The 27,351-nt window shown below is 57.1% G+C and overlaps 1 protein-coding gene across 2 annotated transcripts in view; it reads right to left on the reverse strand.

Moving 5' to 3' along the window:
- PAQR9 (progestin and adipoQ receptor family member 9) overlaps nt 1-16,506 on the reverse strand; it is a 31,258-nt gene extending 14,752 nt beyond the window's left edge. Inside the window, exons 1-2 of one of the 2 annotated variants that reach the window (XM_055128395.1) lie at nt 15,389-16,506; nt 6,275-6,302 (exon numbers count right to left, since the gene is read on the reverse strand). In XM_055128395.1, coding sequence (XP_054984370.1) covers nt 6,290-6,302; nt 15,389-16,491 — 1,116 coding nt within the window. In that variant the 5' untranslated portion in view covers nt 16,492-16,506 and the 3' untranslated portion in view covers nt 6,275-6,289. Of the gene's footprint in view, nt 1-6,274; nt 6,303-15,388 lie in introns of those variants that run through there. The other variant, XM_004602919.3, reaches the window with a different exon arrangement.
- Between the last annotated feature and the right edge of the window lie 10,845 nt (nt 16,507-27,351).

Raw genomic sequence — 27,351 nt, forward strand, 5'->3', positions numbered from 1 at the left:
AGGATCCTTCCAACGCAGCGTTTCCAGGATGCTGAGAGATGCTCTCCGCCGAAATTGGGGCAGTTCTGACTGTAAAGTCAGTCCATTGCTGGCAAGCCAGGAGACACTATTTCAGTAAACAAATGCCCTGTCAGGGCCAGCAGCAACACCCCAGAACGAAACGTGTAATCTCAAGAGCTGAGGAAGTCTTGGGGCTGGAGCAATAGCACAGCGGGTAGGGCATTTGCCTTGCACGCAGCCGACCCGGGTTCGATTCCCAGCATCCCATAGGGTCCCCTGAGCACCATAGGGGTGATTTCTGAGTGCAGAGCCAGGAGTAACCTCTGTGCATCGCCAGGTGTGACCCAAAAAGCAAAAAAAAAAAAAAAAAAAAAAGAGCTGAGGAAGTCTATGTCATAGCTTCCCTATGCCCCCTTCCTTGATGAGGACTCGACTGTGTTGTCCTGGCAGAGAGGCCAAGCCAAACGCCTCCACTAGGGTTGGCCTGTCAGAAGGCAGACGCACCCGCGCTGGCCCTCAGAGGCCCCGGGGGGAGCAGAGGTGGCTTCTGGGGGACGAATGAATCCTAGCTGTGTTCGGGTCGCCTCGGCGGGGAGAGAGGCGGAAGCTGCCCTTGTCTCCGGCTCCGTTTCTGTTGGAGAAGCGAAGGCCGTTCTCCATCAGACTGGTGGCAAGAGCCCCGGGGCCTGGCCCACTACTCACGTCTAATTCACCAGCTCAGCATTCAGCAAATATTCACTCTCTCCCAGTGAATCGCTGCACTGTCTTCCAGCTGAATTCTGGGGGCAGAGCGATCGCACAGCGGGGAGGGTGTTTGTTTGCCTTGCATTGGCCGACCTGGGTTTGAGCCTCAGCATCCCAGGGGGTCCTCTGAGCACTGCCAGGAGTAATTCCTGAGTGCAGAGCCAGGAGTAACCCTTGAGCATTGCTGGGTGTGACCCAAAAAGCGGAAAAAAAAAAAGTAAAAAAAATTTTAAAAAGTGAACTGGGGGGCTGGAGCAATAGCACAGTGGGGAGGACGTTTGCCTTGCATGCAGCCAACCCGGGTTCGAATCCCAGCATCCCATGTGGTCCCCTGAGCACCGCCAGGACTAATTTCTGAGTGCAGAGCCAGGAGTAATTCCTGAGTGCAGAGCCAGGAGTAACCCCTGTGCATCACCGGGTGTGACCCAAAAAGCAAAATAAAAAAAAAGAAAAGAAAAGTGAACTGGGTTCTAAGAACAGAGGAATCACAGAAAGCTTCTTTGCCATGGTGATGAGTACTATGTAACAAAGCAAGGTATCCCTTTATAATATTATTTGTGATTCCTGTTTATTCTCTAAATGTCACTTTAGGTCACTGTAGTAACTGAATTTCCTCAGTCGTTGTAAAAACAATGAAATTTCATCAGATTTTAAAAATTAATTTATTTTATTGATCACCATGTGGAAAGTTACAAAGTTTTCAGGCTTATGTCTCAGTCATACAATGCTCGAACACCTGTCCCTTCACCAGTGCCCATATTCCACCCCCCCAAAACCCCAGTATACCTCCCACCCCCACCACCCCACCCCTGCCTGCATAGCTGATAAATTTCACTTCACTTTCTCTTTGCCTTGATTACATTCCATATTTCAACACAAAACTCACTATTGTTGTTGGAGTTTCCCCCAAAAAAACAGCCCTGCTGACAAGGAAGCATTTGATAATTAGTTTTCCATTGCTGAGAATAAAGAGGTAGAAATTTCATCAGATCTTTAAGGAAGGTCATTTTATAGTCTTTTGTCATTTGCAAAAGTAATACCCTGATGCTTTTACCAATGTGCTTGTCTTCAAGAATGTCATGGGAAAGACTGTCACCACCGTGCCACAGTACTGGTTTATCATAAAACTTAACCGGAAAAGGAAGTTCAGGACTGTGGGAGAAACTGGATCCATGACATTGCTCACAGGGACCAAGAATTAGTTCCGTGGGACCGGAAACACTAATGATGACGATTTCGACTTGCGGGCTGTGGTCTGAGACATTGTTGCTTCTTTAATGTTCTGCCTTTTTCCAGATTGAACACACAGAACAGCCTTTCCCCCCTTTTTTTTGGTGGGGAAAGAGTTTGGGACTCACGGGGGATAGGGTGGCACCGGGGGTTGAATGAAAGCAAACCCCTTGGCCCCTGTTCCATTCGTCTAACTCAAATACCCATTTTTTCCCTGCTTTTGGTTGTTTATCTTGTTTTCTTGAGGGGGGCCACAGCCAGCGGTGCTCAGGGCTTCCTCAGACTCTGTGCTCAGGGATCGGTCCTGGTGGGGCTCAAGGGACCGTATGCAGGAATTGAGCCCAGGTGGGATCACGCAGGGTGAGTGCTGCCCCACTCTGCCCCCCAGTACCCTTTCCTTAAGGAGAGAAGAGAGCAGAGGTGAGGCGGAAATGGGTTCGTGCGTGGCGGGGAGAGGTGGGGAGAGGCGGGCGGCCCCGTGCACAGGCTCCCCACACCCGCAGCCAGCACAGCTCCCGAAGTGACCACACAGCGGACCCAGCACAGCTCTCGCAGTGACCACACAGTGGATCCAGCACGGCTCTCGCAGTGACCACACAGTGGACCCAGCACGGCTCTCGCAGTGACCACACAGCGGACCCAGCACGGCTCTCGCAGTGACCACACAGCGGACCCAGCACGGCTCTCGCAGTGACCACACAGTGGACCCAGCACGGCTCTCGCAGTGACCACACAGTGAATCCAGCACAGCTGCTCTCACAGTGACCACACAGCGGACCCAGCACAGCTCTCGCAGTGACCACACAGCGGACCCAGCACAGCTCTCGCAGTGACCACACAGTGAATCCAGCACAGCTGCTCTCGCAGTGACCACACAGCGGATCCAGCACAGCTCTCGCAGTGACCACACAGTGGATCCAGCGGTTCACACAGAGCAGATCCCTGAAATCCCCCCCTCCAGGTGGCTGCCCGGGAAATCCCCGGGGCCTGCGTTCCTTCTAGTGAATGGCACTAGGGGCAGGAGAGCGCTTCCAGCCACTTCCTGTCCAGGGGACACGGCCTGGGTCCCTAGAGCTGGCGCTGACCCCCGGCCTGCTCTCTTCCCACCTGCTCTCGGCCTCCTGCCTCACCCTAGAGGCGAGGAAACGGGGTGGGGGGCACCTAGAACTGGAGGCTACGGGCCGATGGGCAGGAGGTGAGGCCTGGAGGGGGAGGGGCAGCACAGGGAGGGAGGGGGCAGCGCCCAGAGCACCCCCTGGGACGGCCATCCTGGGGCCAGTTCTTAGGCACCCCACTCCCCTGCACCCCCACCCCTACGCTGGGCCTGGCGGGTCTCTAGACCGCCCCAGGAGGTAGGGGCCAGGGGCTGAGTGTGTGTTTGTGTGCGTGAGTGTGTGACTGTGTGTATGTGTGAGTGTCTCTGTGTGTGTAATTGTGTGTGAGCGTGTGTATAATTGTGTAAGTGTATGTGTATGTATGAGTGTATGTGTGAGTATGCGTATGAGTGTGTGTGACTATGTGTGTGTCTGTGTGGGTGTATGTGTGTGTAATTGTGTGAGTGTGTGTGACTGTGTATGTGTGAGTGTGTGTGCGTGAGTCTGTGTACGAGTATGTGTGGTTGTGTGCGCGAGTGTGACTATGTGTATGTGTCAATGTGTGTGACTTGACTGTGTATGCAATTGTGACTGTGTGTGTGGCTCTGTGTGTCCCCAGCTCTTTGGAATCCCCTTCCTGGCACTGTAGGGTCCCCAGCCTCCCGTCGGCTTTCCCCCCTGTTAGGCGGAGCTTCAAGCGCACGTCTGTGAGTTTGGAAGACGGTGCCGGCCCCAGCCTCGGCCAGTGGGCTAGAGGGGCCGGTGGGATGCACTGCAGACGCCAGAGCGGGCAGGTACGCAGAGACCTGAGCCCAGACCCGGGGCCAGACTCGGTGCCTGTCTCCTGGACAGCCCTGCTCCCCGGGGCGGGGGTCTCGGGAGGGGACCGAAGGGTCTCCAGCCCAGGGCACTGCACCTTGGCAGATGTCTGTTCTGTTCTGAGGCCACGCCCGGTGGTGCTCAGGGCTTACTCCTGGCTCTGTGCTCAGGGGACCCTCCAGGCCGGCTTGAGGAGCCGTGCTGGTGCTGGGGGTCGCACTGGCTGACCCAGGTTAGAGGCAAGCACCTTCCTTGCTCTACTCTGTCTCTGATAAACATCTTCTTAGCACAGTCATGAGGCTGGACAGATGGACGGAGGGAAGCCGGTCCCCTCCGTGAGTTCCTATGGGGAAACACAGGGCCAGAAAGACAACACGGGGGTCAGGGCGCGGGCTCTGCACGTGACTGACCCGGGCCAGGCTCAGCACCACGCAAGGTCCCCTGAGGACTGCCAGGGCCCACTCCTGAGCGCACAACCGGGAAGAGGCCCTGAGCTCCGCCCAACCCGCCACCCACCAAAAAAGAGGAGAAAATCAGAGCTATAGAAAAGAATGTGCAGAGAGAGAGGTGAGGATATGGGGGGGCGGGGGGAGAGATCCCTGCCCTCAGTTTCCCCGGAATCAGCCCTCCCAGAGGGGGACACGGGAAGGGGACAACGTGGGGGCTCTGATGTGGACCCAAGAGATGCTGGGCGGTCAGGCAAAATTCCGGTCGGTCTTGTCTGTCCCTGAGAATGACACCGCCCCCACCGCCCCCCCCCCCGCCCAAAAGGACAGCGCAGCCCGTGCTGGTTGGGGTAGGGGAGTGGGGGGCAGGGGACCCTCAGACAGTGCCAGAGAGGAGGAAAATCCCGCCCGTGTCCAGGGTCCAGGGTCTAGGGGCAGTTTACAGACGTCGCGAACGTTGCAGGGACCCGCCCTATGACCCAGCAGTTCTACCCCAGGTACCATCGCTCCGAAGCCGCATGCACCCCTCTGTGCCCCTTGGTGACGCTTCCAGGAGCCGAGACCTGGGCAGCCGCAGGAACACCCAGAGGAACGAGTGAGCTTGGAGCAGGCACACGCAGACTGGGGGAGCCCCCATCCACGCCCGCTGTGGGGGTCCTGTGCTTCCTCGTGGCCCAGAGGCACGGCTGCCAGCAGGACTGAGGGGAGGCGCTCTTCCAAGCTGTCTTCCCTGCAGAGGGACTTGATCTCTCCGGGAGCCCCTTGGGCCCCAGGACTGGCCATGAGCCAAGGAGCTAAATGCATCTTAAGCAGCAGAATTCCCATACCCCCAAGATCCCAGGAGCCGGGCAGAGGGCTGCAGTCCCGAGGGCAAAGTCCACCCACTTGGCCGGCCCGTGGAGGGTACCGTCTGCCGCTGGGTGCTGTGTTCCCCTGGCCTGGCCTGAGCGTGGTGCCACCTCCCTCCGCTGGGGCCGGCCACCCCACACTTGGACAGACCCACACACTGGTCACATGCTCGGCCGGACAGGTGCTCCATAGGGTGCGCTGGGCCCAGCCCCTCCGTCTTCTTCGACCGTGTCTGCGCGCCGGCCAGGAGTAGGGGCTACAGAGGCACGGCCTGCCCGCGCTCCAGGCACAGACAGCTGCTGGGCACGCCTGCCTGTCCCCCTTCCTTTCAGGAACTGGCCTCCCCCCTACGCTCCTGGAAAGGGCCACCCGCTGGGGCCAGGCCTGCAGTGTCCACCGGCCCAGGTGAGCTCAAACAGACCCTCCCCTGGGCAGGCCTGGCAGGGCAGCCATAGCAGGGAACGGCACCTTCCGGCCACGGGTCCTGGGGGGACTCTGAGCTCTGTACAGTGCCCCTCTGGGGTCTCTCCAGGGATCTTCCGAAGGAACTTCCCAGTAGGAGAGGAGACGCCCCCGTCTCTGCTATGACCCAGGCTCCTCACTGGAACGAGTCTGCATCTGGTGTCCCGCAGTGCGGAGCCGGGGGGCAACTGGGTAAACCCTGAGCACCTCCAGGTCTGGCCCAGATACCAAAGATGAAATTTAAAAAGAAATTCAAAAATGTAAAAGCTCTGGACACTGATCTCTGTCGTCTGGGCCACTGGGGACAGAGATGTCACAGTGCCAGCCCAGGTCGCAGGACAGGAAAGCTCCAAGACCTCATTACTAAATATTTTCTTGGACAATACAAATGGTTTTGGAATAAGTCATTTTGGCTTTTTCCACTCTGGAGGCATCTGTGTTCTCTCTTGGACTGTGTATTTCTCTCTTTCTCTCCCATCACATTTATCTAGGTGAATTTCTTTAAATAAAACTATTTCGTTTCACTGAAAAGTGAAGCAGATCAGTTTTTTTGGCTGGAGAGACAGTACGAGGGTCGGGTACTTACTTGCCTTGCACACGGCCAATGTGGGCTTGATCCGTGGTACCACATATGTGCCCTGAGCATCAGGACGGAAACCTGAGCACAGAGCATGAGGGAAACTCAGCACAGCAGCTGTGTCCTCCCATAAAAAAATTTAAGTCATTTTTCATTCCTTTAAAGTTGTACGAAGTAGCATACTGAGAGTGCTCCTTCAGGTAAATGCACGTTCTTCTGCCTGCTGATATTTTTTTATAACCAGGATAATGGTTTTTCTCATTATGTTTATTAGCATTTTACATGTCGCTTATTCATTTAGGAATAATTTGCTGAGGGTAGCTTCTGAACACAGAGGGAGGCCAACACAATCCTACACTGGTTGCAAATGCTTTATTTTTATTTCATACATTGTTTTTTCCGGGGGGGGCGGGAATGCATAGTTATAGTGTATCTGTACAGAATTTCATACCGGAGACAGAAGGGAACAAGTCTGGGGGGGGGGAATCAGAGCCAACTGCCCCCCAGAAACCAGGTCACAAGTGCTGTGTGCGTCTCCTGCCTGCCGCTGGGTGGTGATGAGCTTCCTGGCAGACGGCGCAGGTGAGCTCAGCCACGTGGTGGTCCCTGAACAGAAGGTCACACGCCCCCTCAAGCCTCTCTGGCCCCCAGGACTCAGCCGAAGGCTAGATGGGGGTCCACCCAGCACACCCCCTTTCCCCCCAGTGGACCGAGCAACAAAGCAGCATCTGTTGGTCATCCCTGCCCCCACCCATGACTGAGACCCCCTGATCCAAGGGGAAAAGACAGAAGAGATGCAGACGGAGTGCCGGTCACTGCTCCAGGCCGGGGAGACACCCGGGAGGGCTTTCCTGCAGAGGGGACGCAGAGTGCGGGAGGCAGATGGTGGCGGAGAGCCTTCTGTCGCCGACCTGGCGCTGGTGCAAGCGCAGTGTCCACAGGCCGGAGAAGGCTGCCGTGCAGGGGGGCTCAGAGCCAGCACAAGCCCCCACCCCTGAAGGGGGCCCCCTGAAAGCCTTGCCCTGGCTGCTGGGGGCTTTGCTCCTCGTGCCGGAAGGCAGCAGGCAGCCAGCCGAGGGCTATTTCGGGCTGCCTGGCTGTGGTCACTGCGGCTGGGCTGTGCTCGCCCCTTTGCCTTGGTCCGTACGTGCTCACTTAGGGCGAGTCTGCTCAGAGCCTCACGAGAGGAAGCCAGCCGCGCGGGGACCGTGGCTTCTGTGCTCGGCCTTGCCCAAGGCATGCGCTAAAATAAAATCTCTAGAACTTTCCAAAAAGATATTTAAATTTAACGTTGATACCCTCTAAACTGCTCCTTTTTTTTTTACCCTTCTTGACACTATTGATTATTGACATTTTATTTATTTATTTATTTATTTATTTATTTATTTATTTATTTATTTATGTTTTGCTTTTTTTGGGGGGGTCACACCCGGCGATGCTCAGGGGTTACTCCTGGCTCTGCACTCAGGAATTACTCCTGGCGGTGCTCAGGGGACCATATGGGATGCTGGGAATTGAACTCGGGGGTCGGCCTCTACAAGGCAAACGCCCTCCCCGCTGTGCTATCGCTCCAGCCCCTATTGACATTTTAAAGACCACCTAGTTCATTGTCATTTGGGTAGGAGCTCAAGGCCACTTAACGTCCAGGACAAAGACTAGGCTTTCTAATGAGCAGTGGTTCTCTCCTATGAAATAAGGGCTTTAAACTTTTTTTCTGTTATAAACCTTTAAAATATGAAATAAAAATATTTAAAAAAATTGTTTTTGCATCCTGCATTTATAAAACAGATTTTGCTTTCAAAGTATAGACAGAACGAAAAGAAATTAAAGGGGCTTGTTATCCATTTCAAAGACAAGGGCTTGTTTTCATTGGACCTTTTCTCAAAAGTAGGGTGAGGACCACCTCTATAACTCAGGCTGGGAACCCCCAAAGTCCTCCACTCCTTTACTACCGTGAACAATCTGCGGGGGGAAGGGCCGTGCGGCCTGGGAAGGCGGCCCCTGCCACCCCTTGGAGAAGCTTTCCTCTGGAACATCAAGTATGAGATCGCTTCCAGAGACTGGTCGAGAGGGAAAAAAAATATTAAAGTTCATCCATTACACTTAGAAGCACAACCCACCAGGAATCTCTTTCTGAAGTTCAAAGGAAAGGTGGTTTTTCTAGAGAGTTAAAGAGTAAATAAGTGGGCGCATCTATTTTTGTTGCCTTAGGACTGCATTGCAGAAAATGCTTTCGAAAGTCACATCCTGCCACAATTAACAGCCAAAGGAGCATTCTTGGCCTCCGACCTATAAATGAACACTTGAAATCTGCGACTTGCCCAGACACTGAAGAGGCTGTTTGAAGACAATGACAAAGCCGCTTAGAACTCTGCAGCCTGGAAATGCAGCTCCTTGGTCCTGGCTGCATCCAACGAGAATCTGTATTACCTTTTTGGAAGAGTGGATGAGAATGGACACCCATTTTCCTGATGAAGAGGCAGTTTCTCAAAATACCGAGAGGGATAAAACTCTCCCCTGGAAGGTAAGGGCAGAGTGCTCAGGTTCCGCCAAGGAACATTTCAGTCGGTCTCCACCGATTTCACCTCTGACCCAGAGAGCATTGGCAATGTTCTAGAAAATGTTTCAAGAGCTGATTCAAAGAGTTGACTCCTGAATGCCCTTTTGGCCTCATGCCCTCATTTTATGAAACAAAAACAGACACTGAGCCAGGAGCCTAGTGTCCTGCTCAAAATATACCTGAGTACTAAGGCTCAGGTCAAATACTCCAGGAAGTGAGTAGCCACTAAGCAGCTCTGTGACCCACCTACTTGGAGGCTGAAGCGTTACTACGATCTTCGAGGGACAAGATGAGAATATGGGTCCCTGCTCCATCAGCCGTTAAGGTTTTTTTTTTGTTTTTTTTTGCTTTTTGGGTCACACCCGGCAATGCACAGGGTTACTCCTGGTTCTGCACTCAGGAATTACTCCTGGTGGTGCTCAGGGGACCATATGGGATGCTGGGAATCAAATCCAGGTCGGCTGCATGCAATGCAAAGGCTCTACCCGCTGTGCTATTGCTCCAGCCCCAGGCGTTTTGGTTCTAATCCTTCTCCTTTCTCCAGGCCTTCTTTCCTGTATCTGGTACTTCTCTTTCCTGACTTGCTCCTGACTTGCTTAGAAAAAAATTTTTTTTCTAAGACCTATGACCCTAAAAAAGGAGACTAAAAAAACATTGGTTCAGGGGCTGGAGTGATAGCACAGCGGGTAGGGCGTTTGCCTTGCACGCGGCCGACCCGGGTTCGAATCCCAGCATCCCATATGGTCCCCTGAGCACCGCCAGGGGTGATTCCTGAGTGCATGAGCCAGGAGTGACCCCTGTGCATCGCCGGGTGTGACCCAAAAAGCAAAAAAAAAAAAAACAAACCATTGGTTCAGGGGCCGGAGCGATAGCACAGCGGGTAGGGCGTTTGCCTTGCACGCGGCCGACCTGGGTTCAATCCCCGGCATCCCATATGGTCCCCCAAGCACCGCCAGGAGTGGTTCCTGAGTGCAGAGTCAGGAGTAACCCCTGTGCATCGTCAGGTGTGACCCAAAAAGCAAAAAAACAAAAACAAAAAAAAAAAAGAATTCAGATTTAGAAGCGTAAACGCTTAACTCCAAAGATGAACCAATGTGCTTTTTTTTTTTTTTTTTTTGCTTTTTGGGTCACACCCAGCAATGCTCAGGTGTTACTCCTAGCTTTGCACCCAGGAACCACTCCTGGCGGTGCTTGGGGGACCATATGGGATGCTGGGGATCGAACCTGGGTAGGCCTCGTGCAAGGCAAACACCCTACCCGCTGTATTATCACTCCAGCCCCAGATATCTGAATTCTGCTATCGGCGAATGACATTCCGTCTGAATGACTTCAAAGTCCAGGCATTCTGGATGAGCCCTGCTGGCCTGGTGCTCGGGATGGGCCTGCCCAAGCCTCTGCAGTCATCTTCAGCGCTATCAGCAGTGCTAGATTTTTACCCCTGTGTCCACCTGGCTTGAACATTAGATTTTCAAGTGACCTTTAACCACAAATTAGCTCAGGCCCAAGGGGAGAACAAGACAGACACCCAAGCTGATGAGGCATCAGCACGTTGGCTGAAGTGAAGTGCCACCTCTGCAGGCTTCCCTGGCTGGCCAGCGGGACTGCCTGACCAGAAGGCAAAGGTTAGGCCTGTGGAAACGGCCGGAACCCTTGCCAGGGTTCGCCACGGAGTAGGTGTTCAATGGTCACTCCAGACTCGAAGGACCCACTGCATAGCCATGGGCAGAAGGGACGCCGACACAGAGGCTGCAGCAGCTGGCCCCGCTCCGGCAGACGAGGGTCAGATCCAAAAGGAAATCAATCCTGCAGAAGCTGAGAACATCTTACGGGAGAAACACAGGCCTCAAGGGGAGCCAGAGTGGACTTGGCTCTATTTGACAACTGTAGGCAATCAGATAGTGTGTGTGTGTGTGTGTGTGAGTGTGAGTGTCTGTGAGTTTATGACTGTGTGACTGTGTAGGTGAGAGTATGACTGTGTGAGTATATGACTATGTGAGTGCGTTCGTGTGTATGTGACTGTGTGTGACTGTGTGACTATGTGTGTGGCTGTGTGATTGTACATGTACGAGCATGACTGTGAGTGTGTGATAGTGTGTATGTGTGTGTGAGAGTATGTGACCGTGTGTGTGACTGTGTGACCCTGTGGGTGTGTTACTGTGTGAGTGTATGTGTGTGTGAGAGTATGTGACTGTGTGTGTGACTGTGTGTGATCCTGTGGGTGTGTTACTGTGTGAGTGTATGTGTGTGTGAGAGTATGTGACTGTGTGTGACCCTGTGGGTGTGTTACTGTGTGAGTGTGTGTGTGAGTATGTGACTGTGTGTGTGACTGTGTGATCCTGTGGGTGTGTTACTGTGTGAGTGTATGTGTGTGTGAGAGTATGTGACTGTGTGTGTGACTGTGTGTGACCCTGTGGGTGTGTTACTATGTGAGTGTGTGTGTGAGTATGTGACTGTGTGTGTGACTGTGCTACTGTGTGTGTGAGAGTATGACTGTGTGAGTATGTGTGCGTATACTCACACGTGTGTGTGAGTATGTGACTGTGAGTGTGAGAGAATATGACTGTGTGTGTATGAGCATGTGACTGTATGTGTTACTGTGTGTCTGTCAGTGTATATGTGTGTGAGAGTATGTGGCTGTGTGAGTGACTGTGTGTCAGTGTGCAAGTGTGTGTGACATATACACATATTCTCCAACTGTCGGCTGTGTTCCACCGGGCAGCAGCCCAGCCACTCAGCCCAGTGAGCACAAACGCAGCCGGGAACATCTCACATTCTCAAGCCAGTTTTAACACTTTATTCTGGGGAATCCAGCTGAGGAGACCCCCCACCTGCCACCCGCACTGTGGGGGACTTCCTGCCTCCCCCCCTCCTTCCCCCTCTCCGAAACAAAATCTTTTCTGAATTTGAGATGAAACACTTGACTCCGTCCCCTGGGCCCCTCAGGACCTGTGTCCCTTACGAATGCAAGTGGCTCCGACTGCGCCTGTCTCCTCTCAGCTTTGTGCACGCGAAGTCAAGTGATGTGGTGACCTGGAGAGTTTTTTAAAATGCCTGGTATTATTGCAGTCAGCAGCACCGTGGGGGGGAGGGATACAGATGGGGTGCGCTCCCAACGTGTGCAGTCTCAGACACTATTTATTGCCCTAGAGGAGGGGGAAGAGGAGGAGGAGGAAGAGGAGGAGGAAGAGGAAGAGGAAGAGGAGGAAGAGGAGGAGGAGGAGGAAGAGGAGGAGGAAGAGGAGGAAGAGGAGGAGGAGGAAGAGGAGGAGGAGGAGGAGGAATAGGAGGAAGAAGAGGAGGAGGAGGAGGAGGAAGAGGAGGGGTAGGGAGGAGGAGGAGGGGAAGTTCGGTGGCCTGGGGAGCTGCAGCAGGTGACTGCAGCAGGATTTATGAATGGAAACCTGGGAAGGCAGACCCAGGGCTGAAGCCCACCCCCTCTCCTCCCCACGCTGTCTTCCTGTGCTATTTATAGAAAGTAGCGAGCCAGCTAAGATCACTTATTCATGATGGGCCTGAGAACTCACTTCCTCTGCGTCTGGGACATCGGTCCCTTCACCTGAGGTGGGAGCTGCCGGAAGGACAGGCTCCCCGGGGACCCCCGTGGGTAGCAACATCAGCCCCAGTCGTCCTCGAGCCCCAGGGCCAGAGGGGCGGCAGCCCCCCGCCTCCGCCTTCAAACGTGGCCCAGCTCTGCCGCTCGGGATGTCAGCGCAATCATGACTAACGGGTAAAAATAAAACGCATTACATAAGGAGCCTCGAACACCCGCTGCCAAGTGCGGCCGGACCGAGATAGCGACAGGCGTTCCTAGCGCGGCCACGCTCCCAACAGCTGGGACGGGGCGCCGGCGTTTGAACTCGGGGCAAAAACTGTGTGAAAGCAAAAATCTTTGTAAAGATAGTCTGACGGCCCCGAAGTGACGGTCCTCTGCCTCCCGGGGAGTTCCAGGCCAACGGGGAGACCCAGTCAGTCGTTCCTGGCGCTCAACAGCCCTGTTTCATCCTGACAGGAACACAAAATAGTCACAAGTAACAGTTCCCAGCTCGCCCCCATCTGCATCCGTGATGTGGGACGCAAGCATCATGCTCAACACAGCTCCTGCCAAAGGTGGTTCGGGAGAAGGGGGCAGGTGAGGGGGGCAAGGGGAGGCCTCTTCTCTCGGGGCGCTGCCAGCCTCAAGGGGGGAGTATGTCCCAATCACTTGGAAATGACACGGGCATCATTTTATCCCAAGGGGGTTTCTGTCTCCGGCCAAGCCCACGGGGCTGAGAAGAGAATCCTGTGGCTCCAGATGTTCTCTGCCCAACACACGTCGGATGACACATCTGGGGGCTGGCTCTCTCCGACCCACCCCACTTTAAAAGTCCATCTCTTGAAAGTTCATTTTTTTGGGGGGGAGGGGTCACACCTGGCGATGCTCAGGGGTTACTCCTGGCTTTGCACTCAGGAATTACTCCCAGCGGTGCTCAGGGGACCATATGGGATGCTGGGAATCGAACCCGGGTCAGCCGCGTACTGGGTCAGCTGCATGCAAGGCAAATGCCCTCCCTGCTGTGCTATCTATCGCTCCAGCCCCTCTTGAAAATTCTTTCCGAAGGGAGACGTCTCCTGCTTATGCCTCTGGCTTTCCCTCCAACAATTTTGGGGCGCCCAAATACGAGAGCCTGCAAATACACACACTGGCGTGGGAAGAGAGGGTGACCTCCACAGCTGCCCTCGAGTGCAGGCTAACAAGGAATCAAGTGAGGGCAGAGGCGCAACCCAGAGGGGTCCTGTGCTGGCCGCTCAACTTGTGCGACCTGAACGGCCTCTCCAGGCCCCGAGGGGTGTGTGGACCGGCGCCAGCAGCTGCCCTGCCGTTAGGAGGATTAACCGAGATATTTATGAAGCTGACTCCTGCGTGCCTATCACACGCAGGGGTTGTGGCTCCTCCGGGAGCCCGGCTCTGTTTTCAAATGTGGCAGTGCTAAAAAGCACAAACAAGACCAGCGATCTTTCTAGGGGCGCCAGCCCACGGGAGCCCAGGCTCCTGGGCCCGAAGAGCTCCAGCCCGACTAGACCACGAAGCCACCATCTCTCGTTCAATGACTTCTTTGGCGTGGAACAGAAGGACGTGTCAGGAACGGTGAGAATTAAAGGAATTTGCTAAAGTGCCGGCCAGAGGGGTGGTGAGAAAAGGCCCTCGGGGCATATCTGTTGCTTTTCCAGCATTCGGGGGGCTGCGGCCGCTCATTTCCCCCCCTTGCACCCCAGTGAGACTTCAGCATCTAACCGGGCAAACTAAGCTTGAACTCAAAGGGCTCAGTTACAAAAGAAGGAGTATGCCTCTGACTGTCCTAACTGCCTGAGTTATTCCTGAAAGTTCTATATAAATGGGAAGCAAGGCCAGATGCACCCATCTCAAGCTGTGTCTGTGGGCCACACAAGGAAATCTCAGTGACGGGCTCCTGATCGCCCGGGGAGAAGCCAAAGGCTACTATGGAAGTTCTGGTGACTTCCCGGCTACCAACAAGTTGACAACCAACGCCAGGCACACCCTGATTTGCAAGACCTTATTTCTTCCGCGAGAAACTGTTTGAGAACCAGTCGCTTGGGCATTGCTTCAAAAGGCACATTTATTCCAGTGGCAACGTAAGTTGAGGAGGAGAGAATAGCAATCAGAACAAAACTAGGGTGGGTGTGGTGCATACATCAACATCGGTCCGAACCCGGGGTTCACACACACCCCCGGCTCGAGCCACGTGTTTAACCCGAGTCCCTAAGGTCCAACGATTCACAGTTGTATCATGACACACACAGGCTGTCAGAAAACACTGTTTGAAAAAGAGAGAGAGAGAGAGAGAGAGAGAGAGAGAGAGAGAGAGAGAGAGAGAGAGAGAGAGAGAGAGAGAGAGAGAGAGAGAGAGAGAGAGACATCGCAAACTCACAAGCAGCTTGCCCTGAGGTCCAGTTCAAGTGTCTGCAATGCAGAAGTCTGCACATTTCCAAACTAGGTGACAAAGAAAATTCAGTGCATATCACAGGCTTTGATAAATTATGGGGGAAAAGGTCTCTATTACTACCTAAAGAAGAGCTGAGAAACATTTCAAAAGAATTAACTTGTGTTCACATTCCATGCATTTTCTAGCAGGCGAGGCTCTGGGATGGCATCTTGGTGTGCCCGATCCACGAAACTGACACTGGACAAATCCCTTCCTGGGACAGATGCCGAAGTACCTGGGGATTTTAGTCTACTTGTCAGCATCAGTGCTAACGGGCCCAGAGGACTGGGCAGCGGAATTGATGGGGGGAGGGGGGAGAAGAGTCGGGAATAGTATACGTGGCCTCAATCAGAGGTAACGGTAGGAGCGGAATTTCTCTGGGGGGTGGGATGGGAGCCCTCACTGACCCCCTTTCACTACTCCCAAAGCCCCCCAGATGCTATGAGACCTCCCGGGTCGCTTTGCCCTTCCTCCCCCAGCGGCTTGGAGCACCCTCGGCAAGCAGAGTCCGAAACACAACCAAACGGGGGAACAGACAAAAACAAGAACCACCCCGCCCCCCCCCCCCAAGCAAAACTCCCCAGACAAACGGACGGGCAGGCCAGCAGCCTCGTGCTCGGGCTCACTTTTTACTGGAGAATTCGCTGTGGTTCAGGAATTTCCTGATGACCAGCGCCAGACACACCACCAGCAGCAGCATGTAGCCCACCGTGCCCCAGAAGGTGGGCGCGGCAGGGGGCTCCCGGAGGAACTGGCGCAGCCCGTCCTCCACGTAGTGCACCTGGTCGTAGATGCTGAGGAAGGTGAAGATGTGGAAGAGCTGGTGGCTGTGGCCCACGATGTCGAAGAGGCCCGGCTGGAAGCGCTCGGGAATCTTGCTGACGTTGAAGAAGGCGGCCACCACCAGCCAGAAGTAGCGGCGGTAGAAGTGCACGAAGAGCGTGGGGTTGTGCGCGCGCAGGTCGAAGAGCCAGCTCTCCAGCATGATGGGGCAGGCCATGCTGAGCGGCATGACGAAGACGAAGGTGCGCAGCGCGAACGGGTAGGCGCACCAGTCCGTGCGGCTCTTGCAGCAGGCCACGGTGCAGGCCACGGCCAGCACGAAGGCCACGGGCAGCACGAGCGCGCGGTAAGCGGCGATGAGGCGCGTGCAGTCCACGTGCCAGCCCAGCTGCTGCTGCACGTAGGGGGTCATGACACGCGCGTCCAGCAGGCTGAGGCCGGGCAGCAGGTAGTAGTAGTAGGCCACGGTGCTGCCGAAGCCGTAGTAGCTGATGGACGCGTAGTCCAGGTAGAAGAAGGCGGCCCGCAGGCGCAGCGACAGGCAGCTGAACACGTGCGCCGTGCAGCTCATGGCGAAGGTCAGCAGCACCCCCGACGCGTAGCACCAGAGCGGCAGCAGCCCCGGGTGGTGGAAGGGCAGGTCGCCGCCCTGCAGGAGCAGGCGGCCGAAGCGGCCGAGGAACAGCAGCAGCGGGATGAAGTGCGTCCAGAAGTTGAGCGTCTCGTTGGTGGGCTGCAGCACCGAGGCCAGGCACTGCTGCGCGGTGCAGGGCAGGCGCCGGTAGCCGGACAGGATGAAGCACTCCACGAAGTCGTCGGGCACCTCGTCCCAGCGCAGCAGCGCGCGCGCGGCGGCCGCGGGGTCCCCGGCCGCGGCGGGGTGCGGCGGCGGCTCAGGCGGCGCCCGGGAGCCCGCGGCCCCCCGCGCGTGCAGGCGGCGCGCCATGGGGCCCCGCGCGGCCCGGGCGCCGCGGCAGGTGCCGGCCGAGCCTGCGGGAGACGAGCCGTGAGCGCGCGGCGGCGGCGGCGCGGCCGTGACGGGGCCTCGCGCGCGCGGGCAGGCGGGCGGGGGCGGGGACGCGCGCGCGCGGGGGCGGGGGCGGGGGCGGGGGCGGGCGGGGCGCGCGGCCCGGGCGGGGCGGGGGCGGCCGGCGGGGGCGGCGGGCTCGGGTTGCGGCCCCCCGCGCGGCCCGTGAATGATTGATGCGCGCCGAGGGCCGAGCCGCCGGGCGGGCGCCGCGCGTGCCGAGGCCGAGGGGCGGCGCCGGGCTTCGAACCCCGACAGCCGCGCGCGCGTTCCAGAGGACACTGGGCGGCCGCGTTCGCGGGGGGCGGGGGGCGCGGGCGCGGGGAGATGCGCCTCGGGGGCATCCCCGGAAACCGGGGGCCGCCCAGGCCGCGGCCGGGCCGGCTCCCCCCCGCGCGGGCCGGTTCCCGGGGCGGCTCCCCGCAGCCCCCCTCCCCCCCTGCGCCCCCAGACCCCCGCGTCCGGGGCGCGCACTGACCTCCCGGGGCCCGGTCCCGCGGGGCCGCAGCTCACCCATCCTCGCGTCCGGGAAGCGCCGGGTCCTCCCCGCTCACCCGCCCGGCGCGGGCTGTTCAAAGCCTGCGGGCTGCCGCAGCGGCGGGCGGGCTCAGCCCCGGGGCTGCTGGACCGCGGGGGTGGGGATGGAGCCGCCCCAGCAGGGGGCTCGGAGGGCGAGGACACCCGGGGGGCTTTCGCATGCTCCCGGCCCCGGGCAGGAGGAGGACGATGTGGAGCCCGGGGACCGCGGGTGCGGGGTCCGCCCGCAGTGCCCGCAGGCTGGCTGCGGCTCAGAGCAGAAGCCTGGAAGGTGAAGGAGGCGAAACCCGGGGACCAAGCCCTGAGCGGTGAGGACGATGCCCCGGATCGTTACTAGGGGGAAAGAGAACAGGGAGGAAAATTCCGCGGTCGTTCCACAGCGGTTCTTTTACGAGGCTGCCCCCCGGGGATGGGTGTGACTTGCATCCCTGACCCGCGGGGTCCCGCTAGGGCAGCCAGCTCCGGCTGTAAAGGGACCCGGTGTGACCTGGCTTGTAGGTTTCATTAACCCCTGGTTTAAAAGAGGAAGAAGGTCCCCGTGGTGCGGGGCGGGGGGGGGGGGTGCGGGGGGCGAGAGGATTTGAACCAGGCACCCTGCCGCTTGATCTCAGACATCTCCACACCCGCTTTGCTCCAGGCCAACTAGGAGAGGCCGGTCTGGTGTCAGGCGACTTCGCTTTTCATTTTATAAATGAGAAGTTCTCCTCCTCGCCCCTGCGCATCCTCTAAAGTAGGTCAGCAAAGGTTTACTTTGTAGTACGGGCTTCACTTGTGAGAGGAATTATTCATAAGACATCATCCAGTGTTGCAGATGTCTGAAAGGACCTTTAAAAGTGCTTGTAACAGCCTCTTTGCTCAGAGTCGTGTTTGGGACACAAGTAGCCAGCTTAGCACTCTTGCACAATTAGGCCAAAGGTATCTACCCCCCCACTCCATCTGTTGGAACTGTCACACATTCCTGATTAATGGGTTTTTTAATACACCTGATTTTGCGCTAGCAGCTTAGTGTTTTGTTTTAGTATTTTCCATCGTCTGTGGCCTTAATGTTGAAAAGCAAAATCTGATTTTCCTTTTACGTCTGTACTAAGGATCCTGGCTAAGTCGTAAAAGGGATTAAGATTAAGGCATTTATAAATCAAGTCTAGGGATAATAAACCCAAGTGAGTCCAGGGCAGACTAGGGGGAAAAAAGAATTTCTCCCCTTCATATTCTCCTTGTTACTTCACACACAAATGTCAGCTGTAGCCTGTAAAAAAATGTTGATCCTGTAATAATTCCCGCATTTACCAACCTCTGCGTTGCATAATCAGCTCCCTTACATAATCAGGAACATATAATCGAAAGTTCACATTGAGTAAAGTAATGGAAATTGACCTTAACCAAATGTACCAGAAGCTTCATTAGACAAACTAACATTTATCTTTATGACCGAGTGTGGCGAGACTGACAATAGTAAAATGGGGTGTCTTTTAAAAAAAACACACGCCTCCTTGCTGAAGCCAGAATTCTTGTCTAAGCAAGTCTTTGAGAGAGACCAGTAACTTCTGTGTCACTTTCTCATCCATCTCCCACCCCCCCTCCCCCGCCCCCAGGAGACACTCGGTCAACTGATTCAAGAAAGTTCTGGGGCCAAAAAAAAAAAAAAAAGAAAGAAAGTTCTGGGGCCAACAGGAGCAGATCCTTGCTTAACCTTGAAAAGTCCAGTGAAGACGACCCAAGGAAGCAGCAAGGCAAACCTCACTCTTTCTGATTTTACTTTGGGGGCCACACGCCCTGGTTCTCGAGCTGCTCCCTGCCCTGTGCTCTGGGTTGCTTGCTGGTGCTTGGGGACCATCGTGCTGGGGCCTCCTGTACTCAAAGCCTGTGCTCGGCCACTGAGCCATATACATCTCTAGCCCCAGACATAATTTCCCTCCCGGGGTTTTGATCTGGGGCCACACCTGGTGGTGCTGAGGGTATACTCCTGGCTCTGTGCTCAGGGATGGCTCCTGGTGGGTCTTGGAGGACCATACGGGATACTGGGGATCGAGCCTGGCTTGACCACATGCCAGGCAAGTGCCAGACTTGCTGGGATATCTCTCCGGCCCACCAAAGCTGCGTGTGTGGGGGCCAGTGAGATAGAGCCTGTCCCTACCCTCAACCCATCCGAAGCTGGGCTTGGTGGCTGGTTTGAGGTCCAGTTAAGGACATCCCCTCCCACCCCCTGCTTGGCTGGGCAGATAGAAGCCACTGGCAGGCCGAGTGCCTGGAAGGTGCCAAGGGAGATAACGCATTGCAGAGAGACAGATCGACTACCAGGTTCTGGACAGAAAGAGTCCCAAGGCCAGTGCCAGCCTCAGGACAAACCAGCCACCTCTCCCGAGAGAAACCTGCCAGGCCCAGACCAGAGACTCCCCTGGGCAGTTCCCTCGGGCTCTGTGCTCACAGACCCCGTGGGTGCCGGGTCCAAATACGGCTGTGTCTGGACCAGCACCAAGGTGATATTCTCCCCAGCTTCTTCAGCATCGTGCAGCACAGCTGGGTGTGCACCCCACCCCCAACATTGCTCTTATTAGAGACCACTGTGGCTTTAGTTGTTTGGGGTCCACACCTACTTGGGGTCCAGGGTGAATCAGTGCCAGGGCTTGAGCCAGAGGCTCCTACAGGAAGGCCTGCGTTAGATCAGCCCTCGGAATTACCTCCTGGCTCAGAGGGCTCTTTCGGTGGTTTTTCTCTACCGTACATGATGTTCATAGAAAGACTTCACTGCAGGGCCAGAGAGATCGTTTAAGTGACAGCTCATAGGCTTCACACATGTGAGGCTCTGAGTTCCATCCCCAAGTACCACCAGGTATGACCCTGGAGACCCCTGAACACTGCTAATCTTAATTTTTTTTTCTTTTTGGGTCACACCCAGCAATGCTCAGGGGTTACTCCTGGCTTTGCACTCAGGAATTACTCCTGGCAATACTTGGGGGACCAGGGGCTGGAGCGATAGCACAGCGGGTGGGGCATTTGCCTTGCATGCAGCCGACCCGGGTTCGATTCCCAGCATCCCATATGGTCCCCCAAGCACCGCTAGGAGTAATTCCTGAGTGCAAAGCATCACTGAATGTGACCCAAAAAGAAAAAAAAAACAATACTTGGGGGACCATATGGGATGCTGGGGATCGAACCCGGGTTGGCTGTGTGCAAGGCAAATGCCCTCCCCACTATCTCTCCAGCCCGACACCGCTAATCTTGCCCCACCAGGAAAATCATGGCTGTGAGTCACTCAATTTATGCAATTTTCTTTTTTTTCTTTTTAAAAATTTTTTGTTTGTTTGGGGGGCCACACCCAGGGGTGCTCAGGGTGTACTTCTGGCTCTGTGCTCAGGGATGCTCCTGGAGGGACACCATCTGGGGTACGGGAGAGTGAAGCTGGGTCAGCCACACGCAGGGCAAGCGCCCTCCCTGCTGTAGTAGGGCTTGGCCCCATCGTTTTCTCTGCATTATCATTTGCAAAGCCAAGGAGGAGACCCCCCCTTTCCTGCACACAAGGCTGTGCTTTACCTTTGAGCCGGACCCCAGCTCGAGTCGCTCCTAATGAAAAAATTGTTTCACTGCGAATTTGACATTCTCGGATGGGGACAGTGAGCCAGAGCTATTTATAACAACGACACCATGATGCCAAATGCTTGATTGGGGAGGAAATGATGGTTTTTTTCCCCCAGTCTTATCTGTAGACAAAAAAATTAAATAAAAACCAACCCACTTTGGTTCCAATGGAGGGTTCAACTGTACCCGAGATTCTAGAACGAGAACTTTGGCCCCTCGCCTCGGCTGCATGCGGGAGCTGCTCTTTCCCCAGATTTCCAGGTCAGATGTGCTCGCTTCCAAATTACAGGGGCTGAGCTTCCTGATTGGGGAAGCCCTGGGGCTGGGCATCAGAAGTTACCATGGCAACCATCTGGGAGCCACTCTCTCTGGGGAGGGCGGGGCTTCCAGAGTGGCTGAAATCCTCCGCAGGGAAGGATGCTCTCTGGTCTTCCTGCCGCTGGCAAGTCTGTGGAATCTTCACCAGGTAACCGGATGCAGAGAAAGTACGACAGGTAACATGCTCACCTTCTGCGCAGCCGACGCTAGTCTGATCTCCAGTTCCTGAGCAGAGTCGGGAGTAAGCCCTGAGCACAGCTGGCTGTGGTTCCAAAACCAAAAACCAACCCCCACTTTTCCCAAACAAAACACAACTCAAAGTGCCATGCACGAGGAGATGCTGTGGGTAAGGACAAAAACGACCCCGATTCCCTTTCAGCTGAGCGGCCGAGCCGTGAGCAGCGCTGGTGGCCAGGGGAGGTGCAGGGCCCGGAGGGCGTTGGCCACGCGAGGGTCGGGGGGTGCTGGCTGACACGGGGTCACAACTGGCGTGCTCGAGCGTGGGGTGCCAGCGTGGAGCCGGAGGTCCAAGACAAAGCTCGCACTCAGCTCTCTGATGCTCGAGCATCTTTCTGGGGTCTCAGCCCCGTGGTGACCTTGTCCTTAAGCGACCACCCTCTGGAGGGGCCTGTCCTTAGGCTGTTCCTAGGTGTGCAGATGGGCAGGGAGACTTCCGGTCATTCCTGAGAATCAGCTGATCAAGCCTGTGGGTGGAGGGATTGGCACTCCCCACCCCCTGCTAATCTTCCCAGTCTTCCCGGCAGCTTTTCTGGAAACAGCGTCTCTGGGTACTGCGCATGCTCAAGCCGCGTGAGCTATTCCACCCTGTCTGCCTCTGAAAGGTTAGAACGCAGAATCCCAGGATCGCAGACTGGGAATGTCATTTCATCCTTGACCTCGCGTAACCCAACTCTGTCTCCATTTGTGATCGTTGCTTGAACCTATTGATCAGACACAGAATCGGTCCGCTATGATCGGCCCTTTCCCTGTCTGTTACAGAGAATTCTCAGTACATCCACTTGCTCCGTTCACAGGCAAGAGAACAGGCTCGCAGAGGGCACGCAGCCCACTGGCAGAGCCGAGCTGACCTGAGTAACCCCCCACCTCCTGTTCTCTTTGCTCGTTTGTCCTGCGGTGCTGGGGGACTCCTATGTGATGCTGATGATCGAACCCAGGTCAGCTGCATGCAAAGCAAGTACCCTACCCACTGCTCTATCTCTCTGGCCCCCATTCCCTGCCTTTAACTCAAGGGCTGCGTTGGACAGGCTGTTGCATCACCAGCCTGAAGCAGGTCCAGTAAGGACTCGGCCCCTGGCAGGATCTCCCTCTGCCTTTGGGGTTTCTCCTTTCATCTTTTTCAGAGAATAATTGCGATGGGGAAACTTTGTAAATAATTCTGGAGTACAGCTGATGAAAACAACATAAAAACACGGTTAGATCTTGGCCCAGCGCTCTGCCATAAGTGCTATTTAATGTGATGACCAGTTGGACCTGGTTACAAAGTCCCTGGAAAGTCTGGCCCATGTGTACGTGGCACAGGACGGCCGGGTATCGATCAGGCCAGGCTGGGCGGGGCTTCAGTAGAGCGTCTTCCTGGCAGAGGATGACATCCGGCCTTCCCAGCAGGGTGGCCGGGCGCTGGGTCTCTGCAAACAGCAGGGTTTCATAAACGACCCTTGCCCTTAGCACAACATCATTGATCCCCGGGCTGCATTATCCAGCAGGGGCCTGTTCCGCTGTGATGGGGGCTGGACTCGCTGGCCGGACGCCTGGCCGCCTGTCACCAGGCTCTGCTCAGGCCTCAGGGAGACTCGTTGGCGCCTTTATTTTATTTATTTATTTATTTATTTTTTGCTTTTTGGGTCACACCTGGCGATGCACAGGGGTCACTCCTGGCTTTGCACTCAGGAATGACTCCTGGCGGTGCTCAGGGGACCATATGGGATGCTGGGAATTGAACCCGGGTCGGCCACGTGCAAGGCAAACGCACTACCTGCTGTGCTATCTCTCCAGCCCCTTGTTGGCGCCTTTAGATTTTCCTCTCCTTCGCAGGAAAATTCTGGTTTGGGCTACATTCCGGTCACGACGCTTACTTAAGGCCTCGTGCATCCATGCGTCTGTGTTTTAAAACATATTTCAGGGCCCGAGAGGTAGCTGAATGAGGTAGCACTTGCTTTGCATTCAGAGGACTCGGGCCCTGTCCCCAGCACCGCGGGGCCCCCAGGAGTGGCCCCTCAGCTCTGAGCCGGGAGTAGCCCCAAGCACGACCAAACAGCAAAGAAACATGCATTTCAGAGACCCTGTTCGGCCCGGTCGTGCGGAAGCCCCCGCGAGAATGAGAGGATCAGAGACTCTTACGAGAAGAGCCTCGTCGTGTTCCATCTGTTTCTGCACCGTGAACAATGGGGCGTTTTCTGGTTTGTTTGTCAAGCCACCCCTGGCAGTGCTCAGGGATCACTCCCGGCTCTGTGCTCACGGATCGCTCCTGACGGGCTCCAGAGACCACACGCAGGGCCAGGGCTTGGGCCCAGGTCTGCCCCTTCAGCCCGTAGTTTCTCTCCAGCCCCAGGCTCGTGCTCTGCTGCGGTCAGCCCCGTTTCTCATGGCCACCCGTCACTTTCTGCCTGATATTGGAGAGTTTCGCGACCGAGTCCTTGTGTTGAACCCTGGAGACTGCCTGACCCGCCCGCCTCCCCTCCTCTCCCACCCCCCCTCCCTACCCCTGTGTTCAAAAACCCGTGACTGGCTCAGGAGCACTTCAGGGCAAGTCGGGGTGTTGGGAATATCCACCCATCTTCAGGAGCGGGACCAGGAGAGCTCTGCACAGCTGGGAGCGGGTGCTCAGGGTCCGAGGAGCAGACCCATTCCTGCTGTGGCAGAAACAGAACCACCGGCCTTCACGTTCACGTTGGGTTTGGAGCACTGTGGCCTGGCTCCCCCTGCTACACACACACACACACACACACACACACACACACACACCCTGCGTTTTGGTAATATCCTCGGGGAGCAGCTGCCCTGCACCCCGTCCCGCTGCTGCGAGGGGTGAGCGCCAGCTGCCAGGCAGACCCCGTCAGACCCTGGAGTCGGAGTCGGGGCCACAGGGCGCCCAGATCATCTGTCTGCCTGTCGCACACGGCTCAGGTTCTCTGGTTTCTCACTTACCCTAACAATGCTCGGGCTCACTTTTAATTAACAAATGGACTGGGATGCTGGCTCTGCTCCCCCAGGCCCCCGCCGGCCCGCCCGCGAGTCCGACTGGCCGATGACACCGACGCTCCAGGTTAGAATAACAACGTTCTGTGTATAGGTGTGTGGGGGGGGGAACCGCGCTGTAGGCTGTGGTTCTAGTACATTCCAGACAGCACGGCACACCCTGCACGGCCGTCTGCCTCGGGCCCTGCAGCAGGGCACAAACCTCACCACGGTCCCCGGCCGCCGCTGGAGCACCACGTCGCGGCGGCCGTGGCAGGCCGTGGGAGGCGCGCACCCGGCAAAGCGCACACGGCGTTGTTTCCCGAGCTAACCTTCTCAAATCAAGACGTTTCCCGGTAACTGGGCAGGGCCTTGTTGGCACCAATTTTCAGAGCGTTTTCACCTCTGAGGCAATAAAGCAGAAGGACGGAGGACAGGTGGCAGGGAGCAAAGTCTGGGTCACTTGGCCTCTTTGGAAGTATCAGTGTTGACACTCCTGCCAAGGTCCTGGGGCCGCTGCAGTTGGCGCTGTGGGGAGGGCGGGGCGGGGGGGGAGAAGCCCCATCGAGGTGGGTGTGGGGGAGGGGGAGGAGGTGCCTCAGGCAGAGGCGCGTGGACCCGGCTGCATCCAGGCCCGGAGGGTCTCCCCGGGGAGCTGTTGTCCTGTTGTCCTGGGCTATCACCCCCAGCCTCCCGCCCTCTCGGCCCTGCGAGTAGCGGGTTCGCAGTGTGGTCGCGTGCTGCGTGTGGGAGACCCCCCTCCCCTCGTGTGTCGGGGCACCGCCAGACCCTTCTCAGCTCCTTAAAATGGAGATGACGGCTGCCTCCGCCCCACCCTCCTCTCCCCATCTCTGAACCTTCCTGCTGCTCTTGGTGCAGGGGCGCCCCTGGAGCTGTTCTGGGGGCCTGTGTTTGGGATCCTCTGGGCCTAGGGGCTGGTCTGAGGGGGCAGAAGGGTGGGTGGCAGCTCTTGGCCTGGTGGCCCTCTTCCCAGCGCCTGTCCTGAGCACTCACTGCTGCCCCAGGGCCTTTGCACCTCCCTCCCTCTCTGCACCCCCCCAGGACCCCTGGACCTTTGCACCTCCCTCCCTCTCTGCTCCCCCCAGGGCCTTTGCACCTCCTTCCTTCTCTGCCCAACCCCCCCACCCCCAGCCTCAAGTGCTTCCCTCCAGCTGCTCCAGGCTGGACTTTGCTTCCTTTCCACTGACCAGCTGTGGTGGCCTTTCTCCAGCGGCTCCTGAGATCCCAGTTCCTGACCCCTCCAAGCCCTCAGACATGTAGTCAGCACCCCGCCCTCGGGGTGGCCTGTGGACGCCTCGTGCCGGGCCGTGGGTAAAGGTCAGTGGGACAGAGCCACCGTGTCTCAGCCGGTTCCTCGGGCGCCTGTTAATAGCCGAGTCAGCGCCCCCGCGGCTCAAGCCGAGGCTCTCCAGGGCCCTTCAAAGCGGTGCAGGGGCAGCTCCCAGGAGGCCCCGCGCTCGCGCCCACCCCCCCTGCAGAGCCACTCCTCTCAGGACCCTCCCCTGGGCGCGCGCACAGAGTTCCCCCCCCCCCCCCCGCCATGGCTGAGGAGTCCTGGGGCTGGGGGGGACGCAGCCCCGCGGGGCACTGACACTGGGTGGGCGCCTGGAGCCCCAGGCCCCCGCTGCGGGCACACAGCAGCACAGCCCCACCCGGCTGCCCCGCCTGGTGCAGGGCAGGGCGGCTCAGCGGGTACCGCGCCCGGGTGGCCCTGCAGGCAGAGCCCAGTGCGTCCTGGCCGTCCCCGTCAGCGCAGCCGCTTCTGGGGTGACCCCTGCCTTAATGGAGGCCAGGCCCCACCTGGTCCTGCGGGGCGCCTCCCCGCGCAAACTGGCCGGGCTCCCCCAACAGTGCTCGGGGGCCACTCCCAGAGGGATTCCGCCAATGGGCCTGCGTGCCCAGTGATCCCTGAGCACGGAGCCAGGAGTAAGCCCTGAGCACTGCCAAGGGTGCCCCGCTGCCCCCAGGCCAGCAGCAGCGACAGAAGGAACTAGCACCGCCGTGACTATCTGCTGTGCGGCTTAATGCCAGACTCTCTGGAAACCCGATGTGAGCGGAATCTGTCGACTTTTTCCCATGCTGGATTCCTCTTCCCCGCCCCCGGATGGTGTGTTGCCGTGACGGGGCTCGCGTCTCTGGTGCTCACACTCAGTCTCCTTCCGGGCCGTGCTACTCGGCTGTGGTGCTCGGGGGTCGCTCTCATGGAGCTGTGCTCACGCGCACGTGGGACAGCAGCCGCGAGGGTCCCCGAGGCGTCTCAGTGCCAGCTGGGCGCCGGCCTCCGACTGGGAGAGCTGTTTGCGGGTTGTGGTTGTGGGGCTCCGAGGGGTGGCTGATTTTACGTGGTGCTCCCACATTGTGGCTCCCACACATGGCCCCCACATTGCTCCCACATGTGTCTCCCACACACATGTCTCCCACACATGTGGCTCCCACACATATGGCTCCCACACACGTGTCTCCCACACATGTGACTCCCACACATGTGGCTCCCACACACATGTCTCCCACACATGTGGCTCCCACACACATGTCTCCCACACATGTGGCTCCCACACATATGGCTCCCACACACGTGTCTCCCACACATGTGACTCCCACACATGTGGCTCCCACACACATGTCTCCCACACACGTGTCTCCCACACATGTGTCTCCCACACATGTGGCTCCCACACATGTGACTCCCACACATGTGGCTCCCACACACGTATCTCCCACACATGTGGGTCCCACACACACGTGGTTTCCCACACACGTGGCTCCCAAACATGGCTCCCTCAAACGTGGCTCCCTCATACATGGCTCCCAAACATGTGGTTCTCAGACACGTGATTCACACACGTGGCTCCCACGTAGGTGACTCCAAACACATGGCTCCCACACATGTGGGTCCCACATATGTGACTCCCAAACATGTGGCTCCCACACGTGCCTCTCACACACGTGATTCACACACACGTGGCTCCCACGCACGCTTGCGGCACCGGGGATCCCAGACAGCGGGGGCAGAGGAGAGAGTGAGCCCCAAGAGCGCAGTCCCGGGGCGTGTGAGGCCTGGACTCTCGGCCGCATGCTCGCAATGTTCCGAGCCATCTGCAGGACTCCGGGTTTATTTTGCTTTCAGGTGGG

The sequence above is a fragment of the Sorex araneus genome, chromosome 2, assembly GCF_027595985.1.
Source record: "Sorex araneus isolate mSorAra2 chromosome 2, mSorAra2.pri, whole genome shotgun sequence".
Taxonomy (NCBI): Eukaryota; Metazoa; Chordata; class Mammalia; order Eulipotyphla; family Soricidae; genus Sorex; species Sorex araneus.